The sequence below is a fragment of the Eulemur rufifrons genome, chromosome 7 (genome assembly GCF_041146395.1).
Source record: "Eulemur rufifrons isolate Redbay chromosome 7, OSU_ERuf_1, whole genome shotgun sequence".
NCBI lineage: Eukaryota > Metazoa > Chordata > Mammalia > Primates > Lemuridae > Eulemur > Eulemur rufifrons.
In genome coordinates this window covers 124,655,321-124,683,315 of record NC_090989.1, presented here as the reverse complement: position 1 = coordinate 124,683,315, position 27,995 = coordinate 124,655,321, and the positions used below count along the sequence as shown (strand labels likewise).

General features: G+C 38.6%; 1 protein-coding gene and 1 non-coding gene across 2 annotated transcripts in view; both read left to right on the top strand.

Moving 5' to 3' along the window:
* COL6A5 (collagen type VI alpha 5 chain) overlaps positions 1-15,175 on the top strand; it is a 103,029-nt gene extending 87,854 nt beyond the window's left edge. The window contains exons 37-40 of the mRNA XM_069473255.1: positions 4,099-4,788; positions 6,420-6,516; positions 7,219-7,460; positions 15,132-15,175. Of these exons, the coding sequence (XP_069329356.1) occupies positions 4,099-4,788; positions 6,420-6,516; positions 7,219-7,460; positions 15,132-15,151 (1,049 nt within the window). The 3' untranslated portion in view covers positions 15,152-15,175. The remainder of the gene's footprint in view (positions 1-4,098; positions 4,789-6,419; positions 6,517-7,218; positions 7,461-15,131) is intronic.
* Positions 15,176-26,486: 11,311 nt separating this feature from the next.
* LOC138388659 (U2 spliceosomal RNA) lies at positions 26,487-26,669 on the top strand. The gene has a single exon (XR_011234183.1). It is a non-coding gene; the product is annotated as a U2 spliceosomal RNA (small nuclear RNA).
* Positions 26,670-27,995: the final 1,326 nt, after the last annotated feature.

The window sequence follows — 27,995 nt, the reverse complement described above, 5'->3', positions numbered from 1 at the left end:
CTAGTTTCATATTTGGTTGTTTAATCAGGGACCTCCATCTTGATCAGAAATTCTAAGAAGAGTTTGAAACTGGATTCCTGGTGGAGAATGGAAGATCCATAAGTTTCAAACATGCTTGTGAAATGTAAAATCCTGTTCAATCAATACAAATATATTAATAATGGAAGAATCTGGTCTGTGTATATGACCAATTCTTAGTCCTTTGTGAGAAGGAAGAGAACATGGAAGCATCTCAAACAGGATGGTCAGTTCTTATCTATTAGAGCTGCCCAACGTGGAAAAAAGAAGCTGAATTAACCTGTCAACTGAATTAACCACACACACAAAAAAAAGCAAATAAAAAAATATATATGAAATAACACTGGACATCAGGAAATGAAAGACAGTGATCCTGAGAGAAAGGGAACAAATGGAGTGAATTTCTACAATTGCTCCAGCTTACTGCCTTGAGAAAGTTTTCAGGCCATGATACAGGAATGGGAAATTCAAGTGAAGTCCAGTGAGCTCCCGGAGATAAGGAGACAGAGCTGAAAGTATAGAGAGACCAAGGTGCTAAGAGTTTGCAAGACAGAATACCAGAGAGGAGATAGCTGCACAGAGAGTGGACCCCAGAGATCTGCAGAGGGTTTCCCTGGATTATTCAGCAGAAAACTGATAGCACATCCACGTGCTGGGGAAAGAACCATCTGAAAATAATGCCATTTGCTCCACAGGGCGAGGAATAGTGCCTTTTCCCACAAGCAAGACTGGGAAAATCACAATTCAGATAGTAGTAGGGAGAAAACTTAGGAGAGTCTTGCCTTAGTAGTAGGAAATAATTAGCCCTAAATGAAGCACTGCTCTGGACTAACCAAGCAAATCATAACAGCAAGACCCAAAAAGATCAAAGTCTTTCCACATAACTTAACTGCCTCCCATAACAAAGCACATAAATATTTATAAGAATACAAATGTATCCCACACCCAACAGAAAAATTTCACAATGTCTGGCATACAAAGAAGCAGAAAGACACAATCTATAATGAAGAACATAATCATTCAAAACCAAATCAGAACTGACACAGATGTTAGAATTAGCAAAGATATTAAAACAGTTATTGTAACTGTGTTCCATGTGTTTAAATTTAAGTAGAGACATGAAAGATATAAACAGAAGATTCAAATAGAATTTGTAGAGATAAAAACTATAATATATAAGATGAACAATACACTGGAAAGAATTAATAGCAGATTAGTTTTGGCAAAAGAAAGAAAATAGTAAACTTGAAAATGTAGCAATAGAAATATCCAAAAGGAAACACAGAGAAAAAAGATTTAAAAAAATGAAAAGAGCATCAATGAGTTTCAATATCTTCTCCCAATAGTTGGTGGAAAAAGTGGACAGAAAATCAGCAGAAATATAATAGTAGGCTTGAACAACACTATCAACTAATTAATTGACATTTATAGAACACCCAACAGCAGAGTACACATTCTTTTCAAGTGCACATAAAACATTTACTAAGATAGAACATATTGTGGGCTATAAAACAATGCTCAAAATTTTAAAGGATTCAAGTCATACCAAGTATGTTCTCTGGCCAAAACAGAAATAAATTAAACATCAGTAGCTGAAAGATCTTTGAAAAATCCCCAAGTATTTGGAAACTACATAAGCACTTTTAAATAATTCATGGTCAAAGAAGAAATCAAAAGGGGAATTAGAAAGTATTTTGCAATGAGTGAAAATGAAATCAATATATCAGAATTTGTGAGATTCCACTAATGCAGTACTTAGGAGGAAGTTAATAGCATAAATGTTTATATTGGTAAAGAAGAAAGTTTTCAAATCAATGACTATTTCTACCTTAAGAAACCAGAAAATGAAGAACAAGTTAAACCCAAGGTAAACAGAAGAAAGAAAATAATAAAATTAAAGTGGAACTCAATGAAATGGAATAGAAAAACAATAGAGAATATCAATAAAACCAAAAGTTATTTCCTTGAGAAGATCAATAAAATTGATAAACCTGTAATCAAACTCACCAGGAAAAAAGAGAAAACATAAATTACCAATATTAGAAATGAGAAAGGAGACATTCTACACATAATAAAAGAATAACCAGGGATTATTCTGAACAATTTTTTTGCATATAAATTAGCTTAAGTGAAATACACAAATTTCTTGCAATGCATGAATTACCAAAGTCCACTCAAGAAGATATAAACAAAATAGCCCCATACCTATTAATGAGATTGAATTTGTAGTTGAAATCTACCCATAAAGAAAAAAACTCCAGACATAGATGATTTCTCTGGTGAATTTAACAAAACATTTAAGGAAGACATAATAACAATGCTATACAAACTCTTCCAGAAAATTAAAGCAGAGGGAATATCTCTCAATTCATCTTAAACTTTATTTTAATTTTTAATTTTTATGGGTACACAATAGTTGTACATATTTATAGGGTACATGTGGTAGTTTGATACAAGCATGCAATGTGTAATGATCAAAACTGGGTAACTGGGACATCTATGAATAGAATGGTGTTTACCAGAGACTGGGAAGGCTGGTAGGGATGGGGGGATAAAGATGGGTTGGTTAATGGGTACAAAAATACAGTCAGAAGGAATAAGATCTGTTCAGTAGGACAATAGGGTGACTATAATTAACAATAATTTATTGTATATTTTTAAATAGCTAGAAAAGTAGATTTGGAATATTTCCAACTCATTTTTTGAGGCCTGATTACCTTGATGCCAAAACCAAAGATATTGTAATGTCTTTTATGTATGAAAGAGAAACTAGAGACCCAACATTTCTTGTGAACATAGATGTAAAAATTTTAAACAAAATTTTAGCCAATCAAGTCAACAATAGATTAAGAAAAGATAATGTGAGGTTTACACCAGGAAGGCAGGATTCATTGAACATTTGAAAATCATCTAACAGAGAATTTGCCTCATTAATAACATCACCCACGGTGTTGGGGTTTTGGGGTTTTTTTGCATTCTATTTAAATATTAAGCTTTTATAGCATTGATACAGGTTAATGAATTCATTTGTTGTGAGAAATAAAATAATACATGTAAAAGCATCTAAAAAAGGGATGAACAGAAAAGGTTAATCAATAAATTTGTTCCAGTTATAAATCTACTTTTTTGCTTGATTAGGTTCACAAACTTCTTCTTTCACAAAACAATAGAACATCAGCCATCTACTTTCCCTCTTTCTGAGCTGGCATTTACAGTTGTGGCCTCACCAGTCAGTCATAATTCCCATGATTGTGGACAGGTTACATGATCTCTTAGGCTTAGGATAGTGCTACTTAAAATACTGGTCTGCAACAAGGTAAGAAGCTTGCATCAGAATGTAAATCAAGGCACTCTTTCCTTCATTAAGAAAGTCTTGCTGCAAAAAAAAAAAAAAAAAAAAAAGTCAGCTGAACTAATTTGTGTGCTTAGTAATATAGTAGTTGACTTACATCGTGGAGCACTCTCCTTATCTTGTCATGGACTGATAAGCTAGTTGTAGCCTGGCACTTTGAGTACCAAGTTCTTAAGAGGATGTCCTTTCACAGCATTTATATTCTAAAGACAGCACTTGTTTATACTTGTTCTCATGACGTTATTCTGCAGTGCATATTTTGAACATGTGTATAAAGGTATACGTGTTTGTGCCATCAATAAATGTAACTTTGACATCTATATTTTCTCTTGGGGTCATTACATATATTAATTAAATCTCATGCAAAAATGTACTACAAATTTTGTAACTATATAGGATGCACTAAAAATAGCTATATATTTCTTGTCTTGCACATTAAAATAGCTTGAGGATAAATCAATCCTTTCACAAAGTTCTAAGATAGGGCGGCAAATAGATTTCTTCCCCTGTGACAACACATGTCAAAAGTTAATGCCTCTCTGTGCACTATGTGGTGATGGATGTGGAGAATGCATCTGGGAATGAGTACTGTGACTGATTAGTGATGTCTGTCATGGGTATGGGAGTGAAGCATGGGAACACCCCATACCATCTATTTGCTATCCATGGCTAGGAGTTCCAAGTTTATCCTTCTATTGAAAAGAATGACTGGAGTTATTCTGTTGCAGGACATGAAAATCATGGCAGAAAAGAAGAACCAGGCCTTACTAATGGACCTGGAGTTGCCTCTCTTCAAGAATACTATATGGATGTGGCTTTCCTCATAGATGCTTCCCAAAGAATAGGAAGTGATGAGTTTAAGGAAGTGAAAGCTTTTGTGACCTCAGTGCTTGATTACTTTCACATAGCTCCAGATCCACTGACCTCCACCATAGGGGACAGAGTGGCTGTCCTGAGCTACTCTCCCCCAGGCTACGTGCCCAACAGTGAAGAGTGCCCCGTCTACCTGGAATTTGATTTGGTTACGTATAACAGCATATATCAAATGAAACATCATCTCCAAGACTCTCTTCAGCAACTCAATGGAGATGTTTTTATTGGCCATGCCCTTCAGTGGACACTTGACAATGTCTTCATGGGAACCCCCAATCTGAGAAAAAACAAAGTTATCTTTGTAATATCTGCTGGCGAAACAAACCCGTTAGACAAGGAAGTCTTAAGAAACGTATCTCTGAGAGCCAAGTGTCAAGGCTACTCCATATTTGTGTTTTCCTTTGGTCCCACACACAATGACAAGGAATTAGAAGAATTAGCCAGCCACCCCCTGGATCATCATTTAGTACAGCTTGGCCGAACCCACAAGCCAGATTGGGACTATATCATCAAGTTTGTCAAGCCATTTGTTCATTTAATCAGACGTAAGTCATCAAAATTTTTCTATTGCTTTTGCAATAGATTTAATGTCTCTGTGTATAATCCAACAGCAGACTTAGTGAAATGATCCTCACTTCACTTAACAGTGATGGGGTGTGAGTAGGAGACAGTGCAAAATCTCAAACCCAGATCTTTTTGACCTTGAGTCTTGCTGCTACACTGCCAAAGTATTTGCCAGGAAATCCTCAAATGGGTGAAAAGATAGAAACACTAATCTTTGAGTGTTTATGATGTGCCAAGTTCTTTAAATGGATAGTGTCATTTAATCTTCAGTACAGCCCTCAAGATAAAATATTTATGTCCCCATTTTATAAGTGAAAAAACTGAGGTTCAGAAATGTTACATAAATTGCTCAAAAGCTCACACGTCATAATTGGTAAATTCTAGACTCAACCACACATATTCTGACCCCAGAGGTGTGCTCTTGCCCATTACACTATATTTCAATTACTAAACCCTCAACAAGATACACTGCTGTAATAAATAATATCCCCTGACACCACCCTCCACCTGCTCCAAGGACTTCTATTTTGTCTTGTCATTATAAATTAACCTTGGTTCTGACTTGAATTCTTATAAGCCATAGGTGCAAATCTCTTCTACAGCCTCTATCCCAGGCAGCTGGCTCTGGCACAGCCACATGGGATTTTTAGGGTTGTCTCTACACAATGGGGCTTTGAGAGTGGCTGCCCTAGCCTCTGCCCATGTGTTGTAATTTTTTCTTTTTTGAGACAGAGTCTCACTGTCTTGCCCTGAGTAGAATGCCATGGCATCAGCCTAGCTCACAGCAACCTCAAACTCCTGGGCTCAAGTGATCCTCCTGCCTCAGCCTCCTGAGTAGCTGGGACTACAGGTGCGTGCCATGATGCCTGGATAATTTTTAGTAGAGACAGGGTCCTGCTCTTGCTCAGGCTGATCTCAAACTCCTGACCTCAAGAGATCCTCCTCCACTGACCACTCGCCTCCCAGAGTGCTAGAATTACAGGCGTGAGCCACCTCACCTGGCCCATGTGTTGTAATTTTAGACATGGGTATAATAGCACACACAAGACCTTATAGCATCAAACAAGTCCTGGCCTGAGCTGGAATTAGGAATCTGGCAAAGGCCATGTGGATGGTCCTCTGTAGCTCCTGCAAGTTTACTCTAGAATCACAGGGATGCAGGTTTTCTGACACATAAAAAGCCCCAGGGCTGATGTAGTCCTCAGGAAGCTTAGAATTTAGGAGTTATATTTAGTAGCAGGCAAAAAATTGTATCTTTCTCCCAAGCCCAGGATAAATAAGGCAGACAATTTCGATAGCTAATAGAATCTCGTAGAAAGAACATAGGGAGAGAAACAAGTGATAGGAGGGATTTAGAGATGTCCTTGAATTATATCACAAGCTTGTGACATGCAGAGAGCCTGGGAGTTATTTACTGTTACTACTGTATCTCATTGACTTTGCCAACAGCAAGGAATTTCAATACTAGAGTGTGCCTACTTTGCTGAGTCCCTTATAAAATTAAATTGTTCTTGTAAACACTACCAACCACAGGAAAAGATGAATTGACTTTGAATGATGGACATAATGTGGAAGGGTAAAATTCAGACTAACCAGCCCACTCTCTTTCCAGGTGCCATCAACAAATATCCCACCAAAGATCTGAGAGCCACATGTGTTAACATCACTTCTCCCAACCCAGAGAACGTTGGCACAGAAAACACTGTATTGTAAGTTGAAAAATTCAGAGTTTGGGCAACACTACAGCTGGAAACAGTCCTTAAGAAAATAATTTGAAATTAATGGCATTTTAGTTTTCAAGATGCAAGTTTTGGGGGGGCGGTGTATGTGTGTGTGTTTTAAATGCTACTTTTGATGACAGCACAGGTATGGAGTTAATAGCGGGTAGAATATGACCTATATTAGAAAGGACCATGTTTCTATTTCTGTTGCTTTTATTGAAAAAAAAAAGTTTATTAGTAGTAACTACATAACAGGACTGTAATATTGGATGCTGCCAAAACAGAAAACTTATAATATCAAAGATTAGATATGACAGTTTTAGAGCAGCAGAAAAACATAAACAAAACAAAACATTTGCCATTTAGAAAACAAAACACATATGAAGACTGGCAGGAAGGATCCTTTCAAGTTTGATTTTGCAAAGTACAACCCTAAGTATTCAATAAAAATTTAGTGATAAAAAATAATATTGGTTTGGAATCCCAAACTGATGAGATAAATAAATGTCAATTTCCCTTGAGAATATTATAAAATTTCCCTTGAGTCAAATTTCATTCACAAACTGCATTTGGACTATTCCAATCACATGCGTAAAATGAATTCCTCTCATACTATCTGGCTGTATTTGCATTTAATCTTGCAAGGGATTTGGCTAACTAATTTTTCATCTCTCTTCTACATTACTGTAGACTTATTCCTGAGGTGTATGAAATAAAAACAGAAAACAGTGAGCCCTTTGGTGAAATTGGTTCCCAGGAGCAATATTTCCTTGTATTAGGGAACAATTCTAGTGCTTCTGAGATTGCTACCGATTTGATCCAGAAGTTATACAAGCTCTTTTCAACTGAGGAGTTGATGATGAAAGACAAGCAAGAGGTCCATTCCGAAGAAATTACAGCTCCAGTGCATGACAAACAACAAGGGAAAAAAGGTAATCTTGAGTATCATAGAGCTGAAGACTCTGAAGTACCTTTGTTTGTTGAGATTTTTCCCTGGTGGAAGATGAGTAATTAGAATTCACTGGGACAGGTAGAGATGAAAGAACATAGATAAAAGAGGGGCTTAGGGTTACCAGGGGGTACCCAAAATAGGGAGCAAGGGAGACAAAATTCCAGAAAGGCCAAAAATAGAGTCAGTTGTGCTGACAAATTTAGAACTACAATATAAGTAGGTAGAAATGCTTGGTGTGGAGTCGGGGCACTGAGAAGTGGGAAGGGCAAGAACAAGGACAGCAGATCCTGAGTAAGCAGGAGAAGGCCTGCACCCTTGTGCAGAATGCAGGTGAGGTGGAACTGTTCAAGGAGCCTCCAGGGTTTCAACACTTGAGGTCTGCTTTCTCCCTTAGTGACCAGGGCTTTCTTGGTGTGAAAGGTGGGCCCCTAGCTGAGCCCTAGCCTCAGTGGGTCCTGGAGAGGACGAGGCTGCTGGGGTCCTGAGATCTGTGTGAAGGTTGAGGGCAGCTTCACAGGCTGGGTGGGGAAATGGTCATGGACCTACAGCTAAAAATGAAGGAGCACATGCAGAACAGGGAGCTATTATAGGCTCCAGAGTGGCAATTTACACTCCTTGCTGTGTACTAGAATTGTGGGAGGTTATGTTAAAATAAATGTTCCTGGCTATCTACTAAAGCTGAAAATACACATACACGTAGACAACGACCTAGCGATTTTACTCCATTGTATATGCCCAACAGAAATATATATATTCACCAAAAGTCATGTACTAGAATGTTCATAACAATACTATTTATAGTGGGGAAAAAAATGCCCAACAGAAGAATTGAGAAATAAATTTGGTGGGGGTGAGTGTGTGTGTGTGTGTATAGGGACCCTCTAACTGTAACTGTGGGGCCTGCATAAGTCCAGGCTCTCCCCTAATCTGTACATAGATGGGAAAGACCCCAAGCAGAATAGTGAAAGCTCTGGAAACTAAACTGTGACTACTGCCCACAGACAGTCAGACAGCACTTGCATTCTGAACCTCAATGGGTTGATTGCCTGCTAAAACAAACAACAAAAAATAAAATTCTACAGAGAATTATAACAGGAGTTAGAGTCTATACAATGTCATATTCAAAATGTTCAGAGTATAATCCAAAATTGTGCAACTTAAAGAGAACCAGGAGATGCAAACAATTCTCAAAGAAAAGGACAGTTAACAGATGCCAACGCTCTGTTGACTCCAATGTTGCAATGTTGCAACTTTCAGACAGAGACTCTGCTCCATGAGGTGAAGGTAAACAACTTGAAGTAAATGGAAACATAGACATTCTCAAAAGACAAACAGAGACTATAAAAAAGAACCAAAAGGAAATTTTAGGAGTCAAAAATACAATGTCTAAAATTAAAAATTCACTAGATGGTCTCAATAACAGAGTGACAGTGACAGAAGAAAGAGTCAGTGAACTTGAAGGAACATTAATTATACAAATTGAAGAGAAAAGAGATTGAGAAAAAAATGAACAGAGCCTTGGAGACGTGTGGAATAGTATCAAAAGATCTAACATTTGTTTCATTGGAATTTCATTAGGAAAGTAGAAATAGATTCATGCAGGAAAAAGAATTGAGGAAATAATGACCAAAAACTTCCCCAAATGGTAAAAGACATAAATTTAAATATTTTAAAAGCTCAAAGAAAACCCTACTCAGACAAATCAAACTGCTGAAAACCAAGGAAAAGAAAAAAATCTTGAAGCAGCTAAAGAAAAACTGTGTTATAATATAAGGAAACAACTGTCCAAATGACTAGATTTCTTATCAGAAACCATGGAGGCCAGAAGACAGTGGAACATTTTTTTTTAAGTGCTGAAAGAAAAGAACTGTGAACACAGAATTTTATATTCAGTGAAAATGTCCCTTTGGAATGAAGGCCAAATCAAGACATTCTCAGATGAAGGAAAACTAAGAGAACTTGTTGCCAGCAGACCTATTCTAAAGGGAAAACATGATGTGACAACGAGGGAGTTGGAGTGAGGCCAAATGACTGGTGACTGGATGGGTGGGAGACATACTGGGGAGGTGAAATTGAGGAAGGGACACAATGAGAAATCACGTAGGTGACTGAAAAGGGAGGCCGGCTGAATAAGATAAAGGGGCAGGTATCAGACACAGCTTGCCCATGCAAAGACTATACGGTTTCTAAGGTAAATTCATACACATGATCTCATTGGATGCCCTCCAAAACCCTGTATGGGAGATGAAATTAAAATCCCTAGTATGTAGGCAGAGAAACTGAGGCTCAGAGGTTTAGTGCCTTGCTGGGACTTCACTCTGGTTTAGTAACTTCTGATTCAATGTATTTTCCCTATATCGAGGAAGGAATTAGGGGTAGATCAGAGACACAGAAGTTGGGCATAAGAGGGAGTATATTAATCTGCTTGGGCTGCCATAACAAATACTATAAACTGGATGGCTTAAACAATAGTAATTTGTTTTCTCAAAGTTGTGGAAGCTGTAAGTCCAGGATCAAGGTGCTAACCTATACACATCCTGATGATGGCTCTCTTCCTGGCTTGCAGATGGCTGCCTCCTCTCTGTCCTCACATGGTGGGAGAGGGTCCTGGTGTCTCTTCCTCTTTTTATAAGGGTACAGGTTCTATAGAATCAGGGATCCACCTGTAGGACTGCATTTAACTTTAACTACCTCCCTATCTCTAATACAGTCATCTGGAGGTTAGGGCCTCAATATATGAATGGGGGAGGGGAGGGAAGGGAAACAATTCAGTTCACAGAAGGGGATATGATTGACAATGTAATTTATAGGGAAAGAACCCTATAAGTCAATGGTTCCCAATCCTGCTTATACATTAGAATTGCCCAGATATTTTTTGAAAAGTCCAAAGTCCAGCCCATATCCCATATCAATTAAATCACATTCTCTAGGGGTGAGACACTTGCATTGGTTTTTTTTAAGCTCTCAGGTGATTTCAGTGTGCATTCAAGTTTGGAAAACATTGCTACAAACCCTGATTAAGTCAATCCTGTTAGATATGCCAAGGTGGTTTTCTGCTGAAAATGATAAGGTGGGTAGAATCTAAAGGATTATCATCAAGTGAGCATTACCAATACCTTTCTTGTTTATTATCATTCTTCATAATTTTTTTTCTACAAAAATGTTTTGCATTTTTCTATTGTTAAGTATATGTCATACATCTAGAAATAGATGATATCTTTAATCCTTTTCCTCAGTGATCTCTTCCCAGCAACTTGGTTTGGTGACATTTGGCAAGCCCTGTTCCATGAAGTCTCTTCAGAAAATATTCATTTGACTTTTTTCTTAGAATGACAGAAGCTTAGAATTTGAAAATTGGAATGATTTGGAAATCACTGAACTGTACTGTAGCTATTTACAGACAAGGAAATGGTAGCTACAGATATTTTAAGTGCCTTAAGAATATTCACAGTACCCTAATCCACCTAATCTACTTTTTGTCGTAGTGTCTCATACTCAGTAATTATGTTTATAGAACTAAGTTCACCTTAAAGTTAGGCTGTGAAACAGAACTCATAAAACCTATCTCTGAATTATTGAAAAGTTGGAGATGATACATATAAAGCTCGAAGTATACACTATGCCTGATATATAATCAACTAATATAATCCCTATATGAATTAAGTTTGCCAATATGTTTGACAAAACTCTAAGCTGGGCGTGATGCTTCATGCCTATAATCAGCACTCTGGGAGGCTGAGATGGGAGGATTGCTTGAGGCCACGAATTCAAGACCATCTTAAGCAAGAGCCAGACCCCCATCTCTACAAAATATAGAAAAATTAGCTGGGCATGGTGGCATGTGCCTGTAGTCCCACCTACTTGGGAGGCTGAGGCAGGAGGATCACTTGAGCCCAGGAGTTTGAGGTTGCTGTGAGCTATGATGACACCACTGCACTCTAGCCTGGGTGACAGAATGAGACTCTGTCTCAAAAATAAATAAATAAAGTAAAAATCCATTGTGTAGTATTATCAACCTTTATTTTGCTTTGCTTATCTCATTTTCCTGAAGAGAGTGGGCTTTTTTTTTTTTTTACCTGTCTAGTTTTCTGATATTTACATTCTACACATCTACATAAAGGACAAATTTTATGTGATAATGTACATTTACAATATTTTAATGTGGACTTTTAAAAAGCATAACCGTATCCCTTTTCCCTTTATGCCAACCCAGGACTTGTTTCTTAGTCTTTATTTTTCCAACATTAAACATGGTATTTCTCAAAGTGTGGTCCCTGGAGCAGCAATATCAGTATCATCAGGGAACCCATTAGAAATGCAGATTCTTGGATTCCACCCCCGATGTACTGAATCAGAAACTCTAGAGGTGGAGCCCTCCGGGTGATTCTGATACAGGCTAAAGTTTAAGAACCGTTAATCTAGTGTTATAGATATTGAGCCTAAATCAACCTTCTTTAATGGGGGGTCCTTTCACTGGATATTGGGTTAATAGTCATTGTCTTTTCCATCCTATACGTATTTCTGTTAAGGAAGAAGTGTGTTGCTAGAAATGAGGTATTTGAACTCATATTGGAATGTTCTGAATTCAGATATATTATATAATGAGGATAATAGGAGTGATGATAGATTTCATTTAGTAACTTGGCCTGTTCCATTTCCCAACACTCATCAAAGGATGTGTGTCTCCCGAGTGAGAATTCCATGAGAATAAAGTAGAGTGTATTGGAGAAATATCAATGGAGAGCACTATAGTCTGAATGTTTGTGTCCTCTCAAAATTCATATGTTGAAATCCTGCAAGATAATGATATTAGAAGGTAGGACCTTTGAGGAGTGATTAGGTCATGGGGGTGGACCCCTCATAAATGGCATTGGTACCCTTATAAAAGAGGACTCTTCCCCTCCACTGTGTGAGGACACAGTGAGAAGGTGCCATGTATGAACCAGAAAGTGGGCCCACACCAGATGTTGACTGTGCCAGTGCCTTGATCTTAGACTTTCCAGCCTCCGGAACCATGAGAAATAAATTATTGTTGTTTATAAGCCACCCAAGTTATAGTAGTTTGTTAACATCCTGAACAGACTAAAACAGAGAGCAAGCATTCTTTCATCAGGTATTCAAAAAAAAAAAAAAAAAAAAAAACATCTACAAACTATGGCCCTATGGCAAGAGCCATTTCGCTATCTTGGAATAGGATCGTAAGACGTCACCACAGGAACCCTTAATAACATAATTATTTTAATCGAAAGATGAGATCAGATTGTTTCTAAGGCAGAGGCTTGTTGGTTTTACAATAAAGACTAGTTCCTCCAGTTAGGATATATAGGGGAAATTTCCCATAAAGTGAATGAGCTATGAAGCTTCAAAAGTCTAAAGAAAAAACATATTAAAATACAAAACAGATTATTTAAAAATATGTCATGTGTATAGTTTTTAGCCATTTTATCACGACTGTAAATTGGTGTAACCACCACTTCAGTCACATTGTTTCAATATCACTTCCTGGTTTTAATAGTGTACTATAGTTACATAAGATATAACCTTTGAGGAAAACTGGATGAAAGGTATATGGGACATCTCTGTACAATTTTTGCAATTCTCTGTGAATCTATAATTATTTCAAAATAAAAACTTGCAATAAATAAATCTATTTAAAATTGATTAAAATAGATATTTTGATAAAAAAATATGTCATGTGCTTAATTTAGCAATATTAAGCTTTTCTAACCATATTTTAGTTTTTCAAGTTAAATACTGTTCCTCTAAGTGAGAGAGTAACAGGTATAGCTAATAGCCATTTGGTAAGTTTGGTAAAACGTTTTTGGGGTATATTTTCCAGAAATGAGAAAATATCAAATGACTGGGTAAATGATGCTTTTGTAAAACCTTTTAAAAGAATACTGGCTCATTTCTGTCATATAACTCAGAAAAGAATTTAAGGAATTGTTTGACATTGCTATGATAAAACTCCTTCAAAACTCATCTATTTAAACAAAATGGATTAGTGCTTAAATCTATAACAATAAGTAATAATTCTATCAATTATGATAGTAAACTTTGCTTCACTCTAATAATAAATAGTAGTAAGTAAAAATAATAGTAAAAACTATCCATCATATTAATAAATGCATTTCCAATAAGAATGTTTACTTTTTGTCTTAGTAAAATTACTAAAATTTAAATATATATGCTGTTTTGATAAATTCTAATGATAATCCATCTAGAAAAAAATTTCAACACATAGAAGCTTATAGTCATAGGAAATAAAAAACATACACATTTTTTTCTGCAGAGAATTATGATTAGGCAAACAATAAAAGATTTTAAAGTATACGCATATATTAGAGTTAGAATGAAATTCTATGGTGGAAGTGGAATGGAAATACAAGTTTAAGGGAGAAACAAACACTATAAAATATCTGACTTTTAAACATGAGCTTGTTTACTTTTATTTTAAATATAATGGTGTACTCCATTGGGTAAGTTAAAAGAGAAATGTGGAACTTTTATTATTAAATGTCAGTTTTTACAATATTTCACAAATTACATCCTTTTTAGCTGCTTACACTCATAATGAAAAAAATTATTTGTTAACTGTAAAATGTGCAAGGCAAGAAGTATATGATTTTTTTTTTCCTTTGAGGTGTGTACTTAAGCAAAGTTGTCTAAAGAGCACTAGGCTGGAGGTTCTCTAAGATGCTGTCTTAGGCCAGCTTTCCCCGAAGCCAACTCTGAGTTGAGAGTTTGTCTGCATGTGATTTACTGAGGAGGTGCATACAGGAGAACCAGCAAGAGAATGGAGGAAGCCAGATGGGGAAGAAGTAGAAGCCAAACAAGGGTGTCATCTCAGGCAGAGTCCTACAGAGGGCAGCTTAAGCCTGATCCTTCAAGGGAACTCAGCTGTCTAAATTAGGCTGCCCAGAGGCAAGGAAGCTGGACTTTCTTACATCCTGTTAGATTGGACTGACAGGTTCTGGGCAGTGCCCTGATATTGTGTAGCGTACATTTGTTCAAGTGCCTATTTAATAATATCAGCCACAGGCAGGGCGAGGTGGCTCACGCCTGTAATCCTAGCACTCTGGGAGGCCGAGGCGGGCGGATTATTTGAGCTCAGGAGTTTGAGACCAGCCTGAGCAAGAGTGAGACCCCATCTCTACTAAAAATGGAAAGAAATTATATGGACAGCTAAAAATATGTATAGAAAAATTAGCCGGGCATGGTGGCACATACCTATAGTCCCAGCTACTCGGGAGGCTGAGGCAGAAGGATTGCTTGAGCCCAGGAGTTTGAGGTTGCTGTGAGCTAGGCTGCTGCCATGGCACTCTAGCCTGGGCAACAGAGTGAGACTCTGTCTCAAAAAAGTAAATAAATAAATAATATCAGCCACTAAATTTGCTAAGCATGGAATTTCGAATCATGAATGTACCAATGTTTTCGTAGGAGGGAGTCTGTTTGTAGTTCTACTTAAATGTTGCTCATTTATATCTATTATCACACCACCTTGAATTGGACTTTTATTTTGACTATTGAAGATGACAAAAACTAGTTGTATTTGTTTCATATATGGCATATAAAGGAGTGGCTCTTAGAGGAAACATTTTAAACAAAAACAGTGACATTAAGAGCAATGCAATTTTTTTATGTTTTGCAGATGGTAAAGACAAAAGATGATCATAGCAGAAAAGAAGATAGCTCCATTGGCATGTATAATTCCACGTGGTTCTAACCAGAAATTATAAAGCAACTGTTAGAGGTGGAGTGGTAAATGGCAGGAATTTTTCATGAAAACAATTGGCTAATAGCATGCTAAATTTGCTCTCCTCTTCAGATCTGAGGGAAAGACTTTTCTGAGTGAAGACATCAATGAGGAGACCTGAGAAACTAGGAATGATTTCATTTCTCCTGAGAATTGGGAAAACTGACCTGGAAGAGTTAACTGAGTCTTCTTTGACAGCTCTGCACGATTCAGACGTCAATTTTGATGATGTATCTGCCTAAGAAGATTTTTGTCATGATTTTCATCACATCTATATCTCAGATTGGACTCTTGAGTGAAAAGCATTTAGCATTAGAGTTTCCTAAGAAAGTCTTCTACCTGTTCTTAGGACTAGAAACCCATGCCCATGTCTTCAGTTCTGGTATGACCCTAATACAGCATCTACCACCGATTGCTCTGTAAAACCACCTGTCAGGCTGCTACCACCCAAGTCAATGCTATTCCCTTTACCAGGGTATTTACAAAAGAATGGAATTGGTGAAAAAGAAAAAAATGAGAAGGGGCTAATTTTACAAACCACTATTTTGTGCTGTGATCGTTTCCTTTATGTTTTAGCAGGCTTTGCTTTGTGTATATTGGATTGTTGCTGCAATAAAAAAATTATGGAAGCATATAAATACGCTGTATGACCAGAACAGTTCTTAGGAATTACAATGTAGTAAGAGACAATTTCTAAAACAGAAACAAGTCTGACTTGGAAGTCTTTTCTGTTCATTTTTATTTAACTGTGGTCTAACACACCTATTAGAACACCAGTACAGGACTAAACATATTTGGAACATTTACATAAAATGTAAAATTAGCTAACAGTGAATTAGTTTTAAAAATCATTCCCACTATAAAACATATACATATAATGGTATTCAACATGTACCCCCTAAATCTATTAAAACTTTTTAAAAAGTACTCATTTTGGTTAAGGCAACAAGTTATTACCAAGTCAACAAGCATCTATTATATAAAAGCTAAAATGACTATGTTAATGGAATAATGCCATAGATAATTGTGAACTTTTTCCATATAATTTCCCTTAACATACTGTTATTTGTACAATTTAAAAATAATACAATCAACTAATTCTAAGTTGTCAAAAAATTTTTAAAGTAGCCATTTATTGCTTTCTGGGAAGTTCTAAAGTAAATGCTACTCATTTAATAAAGTTTTGTTTTTCCCTAAGAACCCTGATGTGTGTAGGGGGGTGTGTGTGTGTGTGTGTGTGTGTGTAAATGTATGTACGAAGAATACATCAGATCCCTGAATCTGAAAATGACATGGTTATCAAGAATGTGAAGCCTCAGAAACTCACCCTCTGCATAATAGGAATGTGAATTGTTACAACTTTGAATAGCATTTTAGCATTATTTAGTTAGATTGATGATGCATATATCCTAAAACCCAGCAATCCCACTACCAGCTCTATATAGCTATGTGCAGGAAGCTCTCCTACATGTACACCAGGAACCAAATACAAACACGTTTGTTGCAGTACTGTGTGTTTTAGCAGAGTGGAAATCAACCTGAATGTCCTAATGTGGTCTGTTCATACAATGGAATATGATATAGCGGTTAAGTTGATAAAGTGGAGCTGCATCTATAAAGATGGACAAATCTCAAAGATGACCTTGAACCAGAAAGAGTTGCATAAGGGTACATTATGACATCATTTATACATTTTAAAACCTGAGAAGCAGTACCACATTGTTTATGACTACTGCCGATAATGGTAGTAAAAACGTAAAGGCATTTGGGGGTGACAAACACCAAATTCAAGGCAGTGATTATCTTTCAGTGGGAAGAGGTAAAATGGGGGTCCAATTGTCATTGCAATGTTTTATTTCTTAAGCTGAGTATGGACAAATAAGCATTCCTTATATTTACACATTTTTAGATGCCTGACATTTCATAATTTAAAACAGTAAATTAAGTCACAAAAATGTAAAATTCATCCTTATGCTACATCCAGGACCATGTTAGTAATTGTAAGGAATTTTAAAAAATAAATAACTCTCCTTGTCCTTGAGGAGTTTGCATTAAGTCAAGGTGACTAGAGTTAGACAACATTCTAAAATAATGGCTCTCTATGCACATTGAGCACCAGGAAACATCCCCTTCACTGATATGCCACATAATTTTGATCAATTTATAAAATGAATTTACATTATTACTAAGCGTACATTCACTTTTGATGTGAATTTTATGTCCTGAGTGGTCGTTTGAGGTTGTATAGAGCACAGCACAATTTGATGCACGTGAAAGCTAAGACAGATGATATCGAATGACATTGTTCCACTGGAGGAGAAATTACACTGCACATATAAGGAATTCTTAAATAAATGTATTTTGGTCATATGCAAGCCAAAAATGTAATACTTGAAAGTGTGCTGTGGGCACAAAAAGTCAAGAACCAACAGCAGAGAATGACCATAGGATGATAAAAATACAGCACACGAATTCAGAGTCAGGCTGCTGAGTACAGCCAGTAATTCCTTTGGAAATCAGAGAGGGAAAAAATCATTTTGGATTTCAATAATTGAAAAAGACTTCAAAGAATAAATGGGATTCACACCAGGTCCCTACTTAAAGGTCCATAATGCTTTCCTTCCTATTCCTTTATGATATCAGGGGAAACTCCTCCCATACCCTAGAAGGAGTTTCTAATCTGACCTTTGCTCACCTTTGCAGCCCAATCTCTTCCCACTGCAAGGAACTTCTTCCCCTCCCTACCTCGTGTTCATTCTTCCAGACTGGCTCTCGCCTGCTGAGGAACACTTTTCGTAAATGGCAAAGTAACCCCTACCCCTCTGTATGTTCTCCTCCTACCTGGATCTCTCCCTCTGGGCTCTCATTAGGGAGGTTATAATGGCCCATTCATTTGTCTGTGCTCCCAGGAGGCACTGAATGAGCATCTCTGTCTTGTTCATCACTGTATCCCTAATACCCAGGATAGTGCCTGGCACTTAAAAGGCATACAATAAAGATTTGATGAATGAATGAACAAACTCAACTTGAAGGATAAGTATGGTTTGGTTTAATGGCAAGGAGGGGAATTGGCATAAGCAATGACAAGAAAACAAAAGCGAGAAAGAGCTGTGTGTCTGCGCAGAGGCAAGTGGGGAAATCGGCTTGTACAGAGGCCGATATGACCGGACATCTGAGACCACGGCAAGTGTGATGAGTTGCTGAAGAGCCCACAGATTACTGGGCCTCACCCCAGAGTTTCTGACTGAGTAGGTTTGGGTGGGGGCTGAGAATTTGCATTTCTAACAAGTTCCCCAGTGCTGCTGCTGCTGCTGCCTAGACTTTGAAAACCACTTTTCTCAAGTAGCCCGCACTCCCCGCTCCAGGGTGTCCAGCTGGCTGTGGTTGTTTCCTGGTCATCCATTGCTGCAGCAGAGCTATGCCAGTATTTTGGTGACTTCTGCAGGAGCTCCCTTACATAAAATAGCAAATATACTTTAAAAAGTCTTGGACTGTTCCATAGCATCCAATCTATTTGAATATGGGGTGACCTACAATCAAAACTGTGTGCCTTCAAAAAGGAACCATGAGACATGCGTTAAGCACTCATTGTCCCAGAGGTTCTGTGCAGAAATGATCCATAGCTGAGCCACTGCAGCCTCATGTGACATGAGACAGTGCACTGTACAACAGCTGGTCAGAATTACAGATGACTAAGAATCCTGTGATATGTCTGGAAACCTTTAGTTGATGTTTTAAATCTGATTCCTACATCTTTTATCTGAGTGTGGCAGTGGGGGTGAAAATTTGAATAGTCAAAGTTGGAAGTTTGTGCAGCTCCTATCTGTCTCCCTAAATTGGAACCTCTTTCCCTCTCTCTAGAGTAACCTGTCTAGACTTCCAGAGCACCTCTCCTCCTCCTAGAATATAAGAGATCCATCCCCAGACTCCTTTGACTGAATTTCCACGCTAGCCCTCCATTGTCCACCTTGACAACCCTAGACCCTCTCACCTTGTAGAACACAGGACCTTAGAAGGGGTTCAATACCTATTTTTCTTCATGTGGGAAGGGATGGATGAGTAAGCCCAATCCTGCTGAGCCTGGACAATATCCTTTTGGCCTCCCCCTCTTCTTCGCCCCAGCTTCTACTTCCCAAACCGATTTGGATTCTGTGTTGAGAAAAAGTCCTGTAACAACCAGCAGTTGTCCTCCACACAAATGCTGCTGATAAGGACATTTTCACCTCCTGTGATGGGGACAACAGCTGTGCAGAGGACGGGCTCACAAGAAGTCTGTTTGTATTCTCTTTCAAAAGAATTGGTAAGACTCCAGGATGATGGAGATTATGAGAATAGACTAGCAAACAGCACAACTCAATGTTTGTCCCCTCAGTTACTAGCACTTATGCAAAACAAAAAAGTTTTTTCTAGCATGACATAAATCGTTTGGTGACTTAGGCCACAATCCTAGCCACTCAGAGTGTAGCTGGTGTCCTTGAACCAGCAGCATCAGCATCACCTGGGAGCTTGTTGGAAATGCAGTCTCTGGGCTCTGCCCCAAGTCCCCTGGATCAGAATCTGCATTGTAACAAGATTGATATGCACATCTAAGTTTGACAAGTGCTGGCCTAGAATTTATTTGCTTGAAGATCTGCAAATGAGTAGATGCATTTTGCAGATTTTCTGTTCAGCATGGCATGGTGTATTAAACATCTACCATGTAGCATGCATTGTGCCAGAGGCAGGGAATATAAAGATAAATGAAAGGTGGCATATGCCTAGAGCTGACAGTCTAGCTAGAAAGAATGACACAGAAAGAGACCATTTCAATTTACTGTAGTGGTGCCAAGGTTCAGGGAATGCTGTGGGAATATGGAGAAGGACTCCTTAGCCCAGACTGGGGACCCAAAGAGGGTTTCTTCAAGGAGAGATCCCTTGATTTGAATAAAAATGATTGCATACAACTTAGCAAGGCAAAAATTGAGTAGGCAATCCAGCAGGAAGGGTCTCTCCTGGCTCTTTGTCCTTTAGCAGGTTTTTGTTTAAACCATAAACCCATTGTGTTCATGGGTAAGAGGAGGTGACTATATGGACCCTGTATTGCTAGAGCTGAGTCAAAGAGGGGTGGGAGAGGAGAACAGACAGGCAGCACAGGCCGGCCACGGAGGGCTCTGTGCACCATGCAGAAGAGTTTAGATTCTATTCTGGAGGCACTGGCATGTCCCCGGGGACAGGGCAGGGACGTGGTTAGACATTATTATGGCTGGCACTGGCTGCTGAAGGAAGAGAGAATTGGAGGGAGGAAGAAGTAGTCACAGAGTGATCAGTCAGTTATCCAGGCAAGAGTAGATAATGGTGCTCAGGATGGAGACAAGTAGACAAAATTAGTAGGATATGGCAATTGATTGGTTTGGAACAGAAGATAAGGGAAAAGAGAAGAACGGGTGTCTAGACCAGTGGTTCTCAAACTCTGAGTGTGCACCAGAATCCCCTGGAGTGCTTGTTAAAACACAGATTACTGGGCCTCACCCCAGAGTTTCTGACTGAGTAGGTCTGGGTGAGGGCTGAGAATTTGCATTTCTAACAAGTTCCCCAGTGCTGCTGCTGCTGCCTAGACTTTGAAAACCACTTTTCTCATGTAGTCCGCACTCCCCGCTCCAGGGTGTCCAGCTGGCTGTGGCTGTTTCCTGGTCATCCATTGCTGCAGCAGAGCTATGCCAGTGTGTTGGTGACTCCTGCAGGAGCTCCAGCACATCTCCTGTGCAGCGTGGCTGTGTTCAGGAATCTCTGCAGCGCCTACGTGAGAGTCCGTATGCCAGACCAGCAGGATTTCTGTCCAGTGAACTCATTTGCAGTAATAAATGGACCACACTTCTCAGCTTCGATGCTAATGATCTTGTTCTGTTATCTGATGCCCCGTAGGCTTAAAGATGTGTCCAAGATGCAATCTGAAGTCATGGAAAGAGTAAAACTTGTTCTACCACATGCTGGTTGTGTGATGCTGGACTTGTGGCTTAACGTATTGGAGCCTCCATTTTTCTCATCTGTGCAATTGATTTTATGAGATTTGGCCCATGTAAAGGGCTTCATACAGTGTCTGGCTCACAGCAGCTCCTCAGCAGAAGTTGGGAACCGTACCTAATGACTCTGGTTGGGAAGCTGGCAATAACCTTGAGGGTAGGCAGGGAACAGGGTTGTGTAGCGCTTTGGAGAGGGCTGATCATGGCCTTTTAAACCTTTTATGGTAGATTTGCTGTCATTGTGACACTTCTGATACTGTGTACGTAGCAGATTTCAACAACAGCTTCCACTTCAGCGTTCCATCGGAAATATGTATTTCTAAGGTTCTCTTCCACACAGGATGCGACCCCAGACACCCTCCAACTCACAGTTATCACATAGCACCCAGCTGACCACATGGTGGTACAGGACCCATGGCGTTCCTTTCTGCACATGCCTTCTAGTACCCAGCCGGCTAATTCAGCCTCCCACAAACACGGGAGTGACTGTCCCCATGGCTTCTGCCGGTGTTAGCTACCTGCCTGGGTCAAAGAGTCAGTGCCAGTGTTAGTTACCTGCCAACTGCAAGAGTCTTCCAAGAAATGAAAACATTTCCTGACATTAGCATCTAGATCTCTTGTTTCATCACTCACTCTTGAAGTTAGAATAACTTCCAATGAAGCAGCGTTTTAATGCACAACACTGTTTTACCCCAATACTAATAGGGGATGGACATGACTAATATAGGCTCAAACTTGCTTGGTCTCTACCAGAAATCAGCTGAAGCTGATGCCCCTACAATGTTGTGGTTATTTGATAAACAAGTGTTTCTCAAAGTGAAGTTCAGGCACCACCTCTACCAGAATTTCATAGGCCTTTTTAAAATGCAGAGTTCCAAGCACCTCCAAACCTACTAAATTAGAATCTCTGGGTGTAAATACAGAGGCTGCATTGTAACACATTCTTTAGGTAATTCTTATGCATACTGTATTATACTTTTCTCTTTTAAATTATATTGCTATAAAAAAGTATTACTTGCTCAAATTTTTCAAAATCAAATAACACTAAAAGGCTCATAATAAAAGACAACTACTGCCTTCCCTCCTCTGTCTGGCTCCATTCCCCAGAAGTTCCATAAGCTACGCTCTGAATTTTTGTGATCCCCTCAAATTCATACCTTGAAATACTGACTCCCAAGGTGATGGTATTAGAACGTGGGACTTTTTGGGAAGTGAGTAAATCTGCTTCATAAATGGGAGTTAGTGCCCTTATAAAAGAGGCCCGAGGGATCTTGTTTATCTCTTCTATAATGTCTCCGTGAGAACACAGAGAGAAGGCACCAGCTTTGAGAAACCAGGCTCCCACAAGACACCCAGTCTGCTGGTGCCTTGATCTTGGCCTTCCCAGCCTTCAGAACTGCTAGAAATAAATTTCTGTTGTTTGTATGCTGCCCAGTTTATGGACTGAGACACTATATTAAACTTGCATAATTTTCTTCTTCTAGTTTGTACCTTCCTATTTCTAAATAATGTGCTAATACTGAAATTTGTCATATTAATTTTAGACATCATCTGCTGAATATCTATTATGATTGATCAATATTCAGCAATTTACCTAACATAATTATCCATTCTCATCTTCTTTGAATAGTCACTTAAGTTTTTGTTAAATCAAGAATTAGAGTTGCTATCTTATGACTACGTAAATATTACTTAATATTGAGTCAAGAAAAGACTGTAAATACGTTCACTTTCTTATTCAACTTCTGTTTTATCTTTGACTTTCAGTTCTATCAAACAACTGTCAATTTTATTTTCAAAATGCTCAGATATATCAAATACTTATTCTTTCCTTGCCATAGGATATTTCATTCCGCTGCATCCCGGTTCTTCTGATCTGCATGGACTCTTAATTCTCATTTCCTTGTTAGATTCTTATTGCCTGGTCTCATGTTTTTGTCTTTCTTTGTTTATTTACATATTTTGATAAAGCACATCTTCTAGTAACTTCCTTAAGTAACAGTGCATTAGAGGAATAAGTATTAAATCTTTACATGCTCCAAAATACCTTTATTTTTCCCTCACACTTGATTGATGGTTTGTACTGGGTTGAATAGTGTCCCCCCCCCCAAAATTTAAGTCCATCAGGAACCTCAGAATGTGACCTTATTTGGAAATAGGATCTTCTCAGATGTAATTAGTTAAGGTAAGATAAGATCACACTGAATTTGAGTGGGTCCTAAATCCCATGACTGGTGTCCTTTTAAGAAGGTCATGTGAAGACAGGGGCAGAGACTGGGGAGATACATCTACAAGCCAAGGAGCACTAAAGATTGCTGACAACCACCAGAAGCCAGGAGAGAAACATGGAACAGAGTCTCCCTTAAAGCCTCTAAAGAAAAATCAACTCTATCTGGTTCGGATATTTGGCCCTTCCAAATCTCATGTTGAAATTTGAGCCTCAGTGATGAATGTGGGGCCTGGAGGGGGGTGTTTGGGTCATTGGGGCGGGTCCCTCATGAATGGCTTGGTGCCCTCCCCGAGATAATGAGTTCTCAATTATTTCAGGTGAGAACTGTTGTGTAAAAGAGCCTGGCAACTCCTCCTCTCGCTCTCTGCTCCTTCCCTCACCACGTGACACGCCTGCTGCCCCTCATCTTCTGCCTTGATTGAAGGCCCTCTGAAGCTCCCACCAGAAACAGACACTGGCGCGATGTTTCCTGTACAGTCTACAGAACCGTGAGCCAAATAAACCTCTTTTCTTTATAAATTACCCAGGCTCAGGTATTTCCATTATAGCAATGCAAAACAGATGAATACAACCCTGCTGACACCTTCAGTTTGGACTTCTGGCCTCCATCACTGTGAGAGGATAAATTTCTGTTGTCGTAAGCTACCCAGTTTGTGATGCTGTGTTACGGCAGCCCTAGGAAACCGATGCATGGCTTATCTGGGTATACAAAGCTATGTCGAGCAGCAGCTGCCTCTAAATTATGACAGCACTGCCCTATGGCATTATCGTTTCGTTTCCAGTGTTGGTTTAAGAAATCTAATGCCACTTTAATTCCCGTCCCTTTGTATGTGAAGTGCCGCCCTACCACAGACTTTCAGTATCATGTCTTCATCCTGGTGTCACTAAATTTAGTTCACAAAGTAAATTAAAATTTGCTAATAATTTTAGAATTCTCTATCTCAGTGTGGTTCCTTTTTCATTAGATGAGATGGACACTTGGAGAGCCTTTTTGATCTGGCAGGTCAAGTCCTTTAGTTCTGGGAAATTTTCTAATGTTATTTCTTTGATAATTTCCTCTCTTTTATTGGTTGAAAGTTGAATCTCTCAGATTAGCCTCCCCAAATTTCTCATCCTCTATTTCCTATTCTATACGTGTCTCTTTTTTCTACTTTCTGAGAGATTTCCTTGGCTCCCTCTGTGTTTTTTGTTTTCTCCAAGTTGCTTATTCTGCTGGGTAAGGTCTTTCTCATATTGAAAACTTTCCTCAAATATTCCTGAGCCTTAGTTATCTGTTTGTGTTTAAGAGTGTGGTAGCAAATAGCTTATTGGAAACTAAGTGTGAAGGAGGATCTTGTCAACCAACTCTGGAGAGAGGAAGAGAACCCACGGCCCCCACCACTTTGCATGGAAGAGTTTAATCAATGCCCTGTATTCAGCCTCACACCTCACCCACATATGTTGCTATACCTGCTGTTTTAAATGCTGAGCTTTTCCAAGGTTCTGAAGGAAGAATCGTATTTTTTCTGACACCTATCGTTTGTAGCTGTTTCCTCTCTGCTAATAAAGTCACCACTGTCTTTGAGAGATTTCTCTCTTTGAAAAATGTATGTTAAGACCAGGTGCAGTGGCATATGTCTATAATCCTAGCACTCTGGGAGGCCCAGGTGGGAGGATCACTCATGTTTTCCACTCTGGGGATTACTTAGAGTTAACTGGATCACAGGTAGGAAGAAAGTCACTAATAGCTTAGGTATAATACCTGCAATCCCTGTAGAACCTCAGCATTTTGCCTCATAGTGTGAAATAAGACTGTTGTTGGAGAGTGATCGTTTAACTAACTCAATGGATTCATTCAGTTTCAGAAACTTTCTGTGGAGAATCATCCTTAAAGATGATTCACAAGTTGCTATATTGCAAATGAAAGAAAAAATGTCAATGAGAATTGCAAGCTTTCTTTTCCTTCATGCAAAGTGTGACTTCTCCACAAGAATACGGCTGATTGGAAATAAGTCTTAATTTCCAAAGACAGTTTATCTTTTCAAAATTTATCTATCAAATCCCCCAGGAATAAGAAAATATTAACTCAGAGCCAGAATTCAGAAAGATAATCACAAATTATTCATGGCTCTAGAAAAGGGTTCTCACAAAATGTGTTGAATAATTATATTTGAAATATTAACAAATGTTCTCAAATTCCCATATGCAGATCCAGGCTGACTGATTTCCTCTAATTTTAGGTACTGCTAGATGAAATATTATTTCCCCAATAGTCTAGAGACTCTTATTCCTGAAAAGTAAAATACATGTTAAAGTCACGTTTGAAAATATTTTCATTATTTCTTGCTGCTAAAGATGAACTTAGGGCCGGGCGTGGTGGCTCACGCCTGTAATCCTAGCACTCTGGGAGGCCGAGGCGGGTGGATCGCTCGAGGTCAGGAGTTCGAGACCAGCCTGAGCAAGAGCGAGACCCCGTCTCTACTAAAAATAGAAAGAAATTATATGGACAAATAAAAACATATATAGAAAAAATTAGCCGGGCATGGTGGCGTATGCCTGTAGTCCCAGCTACTCAGGAGGCTGAGGCAGTAGGATCGCTTAAGCCCAGGAGTTTGAGGTTGCTGTGAGCTAGGCTGATGCCACGGCACTCACTCTAGCCCGGGCAACAGAGCGAGACTCTGACTCAAAAAAAAAAAAAAAAAAAAAGATGAACTTAGGCCATGCACGGTGGCTCATGCCCATAATCCTAGCACTTCGGGAGGCCAAGGCAGGAGGATTGCTTGAGGTTAGGAGTTCAAGACGTGCCTGAGCAAGAGCAAGCCCTTGTCTCTACAAAAAATAGAAAAAATTAGCTGGGGGTTGTGGTGCGTGCCTCGAGTCCCAGCTACTCCAGAGTCTGAGGCAGGAGGATCACATGGGCACTGGAGTTTGAGGTTGCTGTGAGCTACGATGATGCCACTGCACTCTAGCCCAGGTGACAGAGTGAGACCCTGTCTCAAAAAAAAAAAAAAAAAAAAAGATGAACTTAAATTTTCTTTTTGGATCACTTCTCAACCTTTTGGCTAAGATCAAGTGTAGTATCTGTTATTATCAGTTTAATATCTGATACGTCCTCTATCTGAGGACAGTATATTAAATGGATTTTTGGAGCAGGGAGATGGAATAGGAGCTTGCTCCCTCCACTCGACCTGGTATTGCAGTACCTCCAGGAAGGGTGCACTAAAAAAAAAATTCTTTTTGGAATAATATTTTTTCTTTATAAAAATAATGTGCGTCCATTACAGAAAATTTCAAAAATATAATTCATACCAAAATCTGGCATGTGTTTTACACTACAGCTTTTCTCAACTTGGGCATTCAATTTTCACCAAAAATACTTAACCTATATTTAGATTTCACAAAATTTAAATTGAAATACTCAAGTTGTTCCAAACACAGTTAAAAAATTTCTAGTAACTAAATTTGGTATAAGATTTTTAAAAATTTAATTAAAATTAAATGGAATTAAAAACTCGCTTCCACATTCTGACTAGTGCTCAAGTGCTTAAGAGCTGCATGTGGTTAGTGGAAACTGTTTTAGACAGCCCAGATGTAGATGGATAGGTACATAGATAAATATAGAGACAGGGATATAGATATGGATATGTCACACATGAGCATTTCCTTATGTCAATAACTATTATTCTAACCCATGATTTTCAGTGATGGGGACTATATCATTCCTTCATTCCTTTTATGGCTTTACATGGCATAATCTACCTATTGATTCTCAGAGATTTTGAACATCAATTTTTTCTATTTTTTTTAATTTTTATTATATAAATCTGTATATATTTGTGATTTTGATGGGGGAGAGATTCCTTGAAATGGTATTACTAAGTTTAAGCATTACTAAGTGTATTAGTCGGGATTCTCTAGAGAAACAGAACCACTAGGATAACATACATACAGACTCAGACACACACGTACATTAAGACAGAGAGAGAGAGTGAGAGAGAGAGAAAGAGAGAGAGATTTATTCTGAGGAATTTAAAGAACTGGCTCATGCGATTGTGGAGGCTGACAAACCCCAAATCTGCAGGTTAGGCCAGCAGGCTGGAGACTCAGGGAAGAGTTGACGCTGCAGTTCAAGTCCAAAGTCAGTCTGTTGGCAGAATCCCCTTGTCTTCAAGGAAGGCCGGTCTTTTCTATTAGGGCCTTTAACTGACTGCATGAGATCCACCCACATCATGAAGAGTAAGTTGATTTACTCAAAGTCTACCGATTTAAATGTTAATTGCATCTAAAAAAATACTTTCCCAAACATCTAGGATGTTTGGCCAAATATCTGGTTACCACGGGATAGCCAAGTTGACACATAAAATGAGCCATTACTTTTAAGTTTTAGGTTCTTGATAAATATCGCCATTTCATTGTAATTGTTTACATTCTCATCTGCAGTATATGAGCAAACTCATCATATAGCATTCTAGCACGTAATCGATATTATCTTTCTTCTTTCTTTGCCAATTCCATGTGAAAATAATTCTATAAATTTAATTTACATACTTT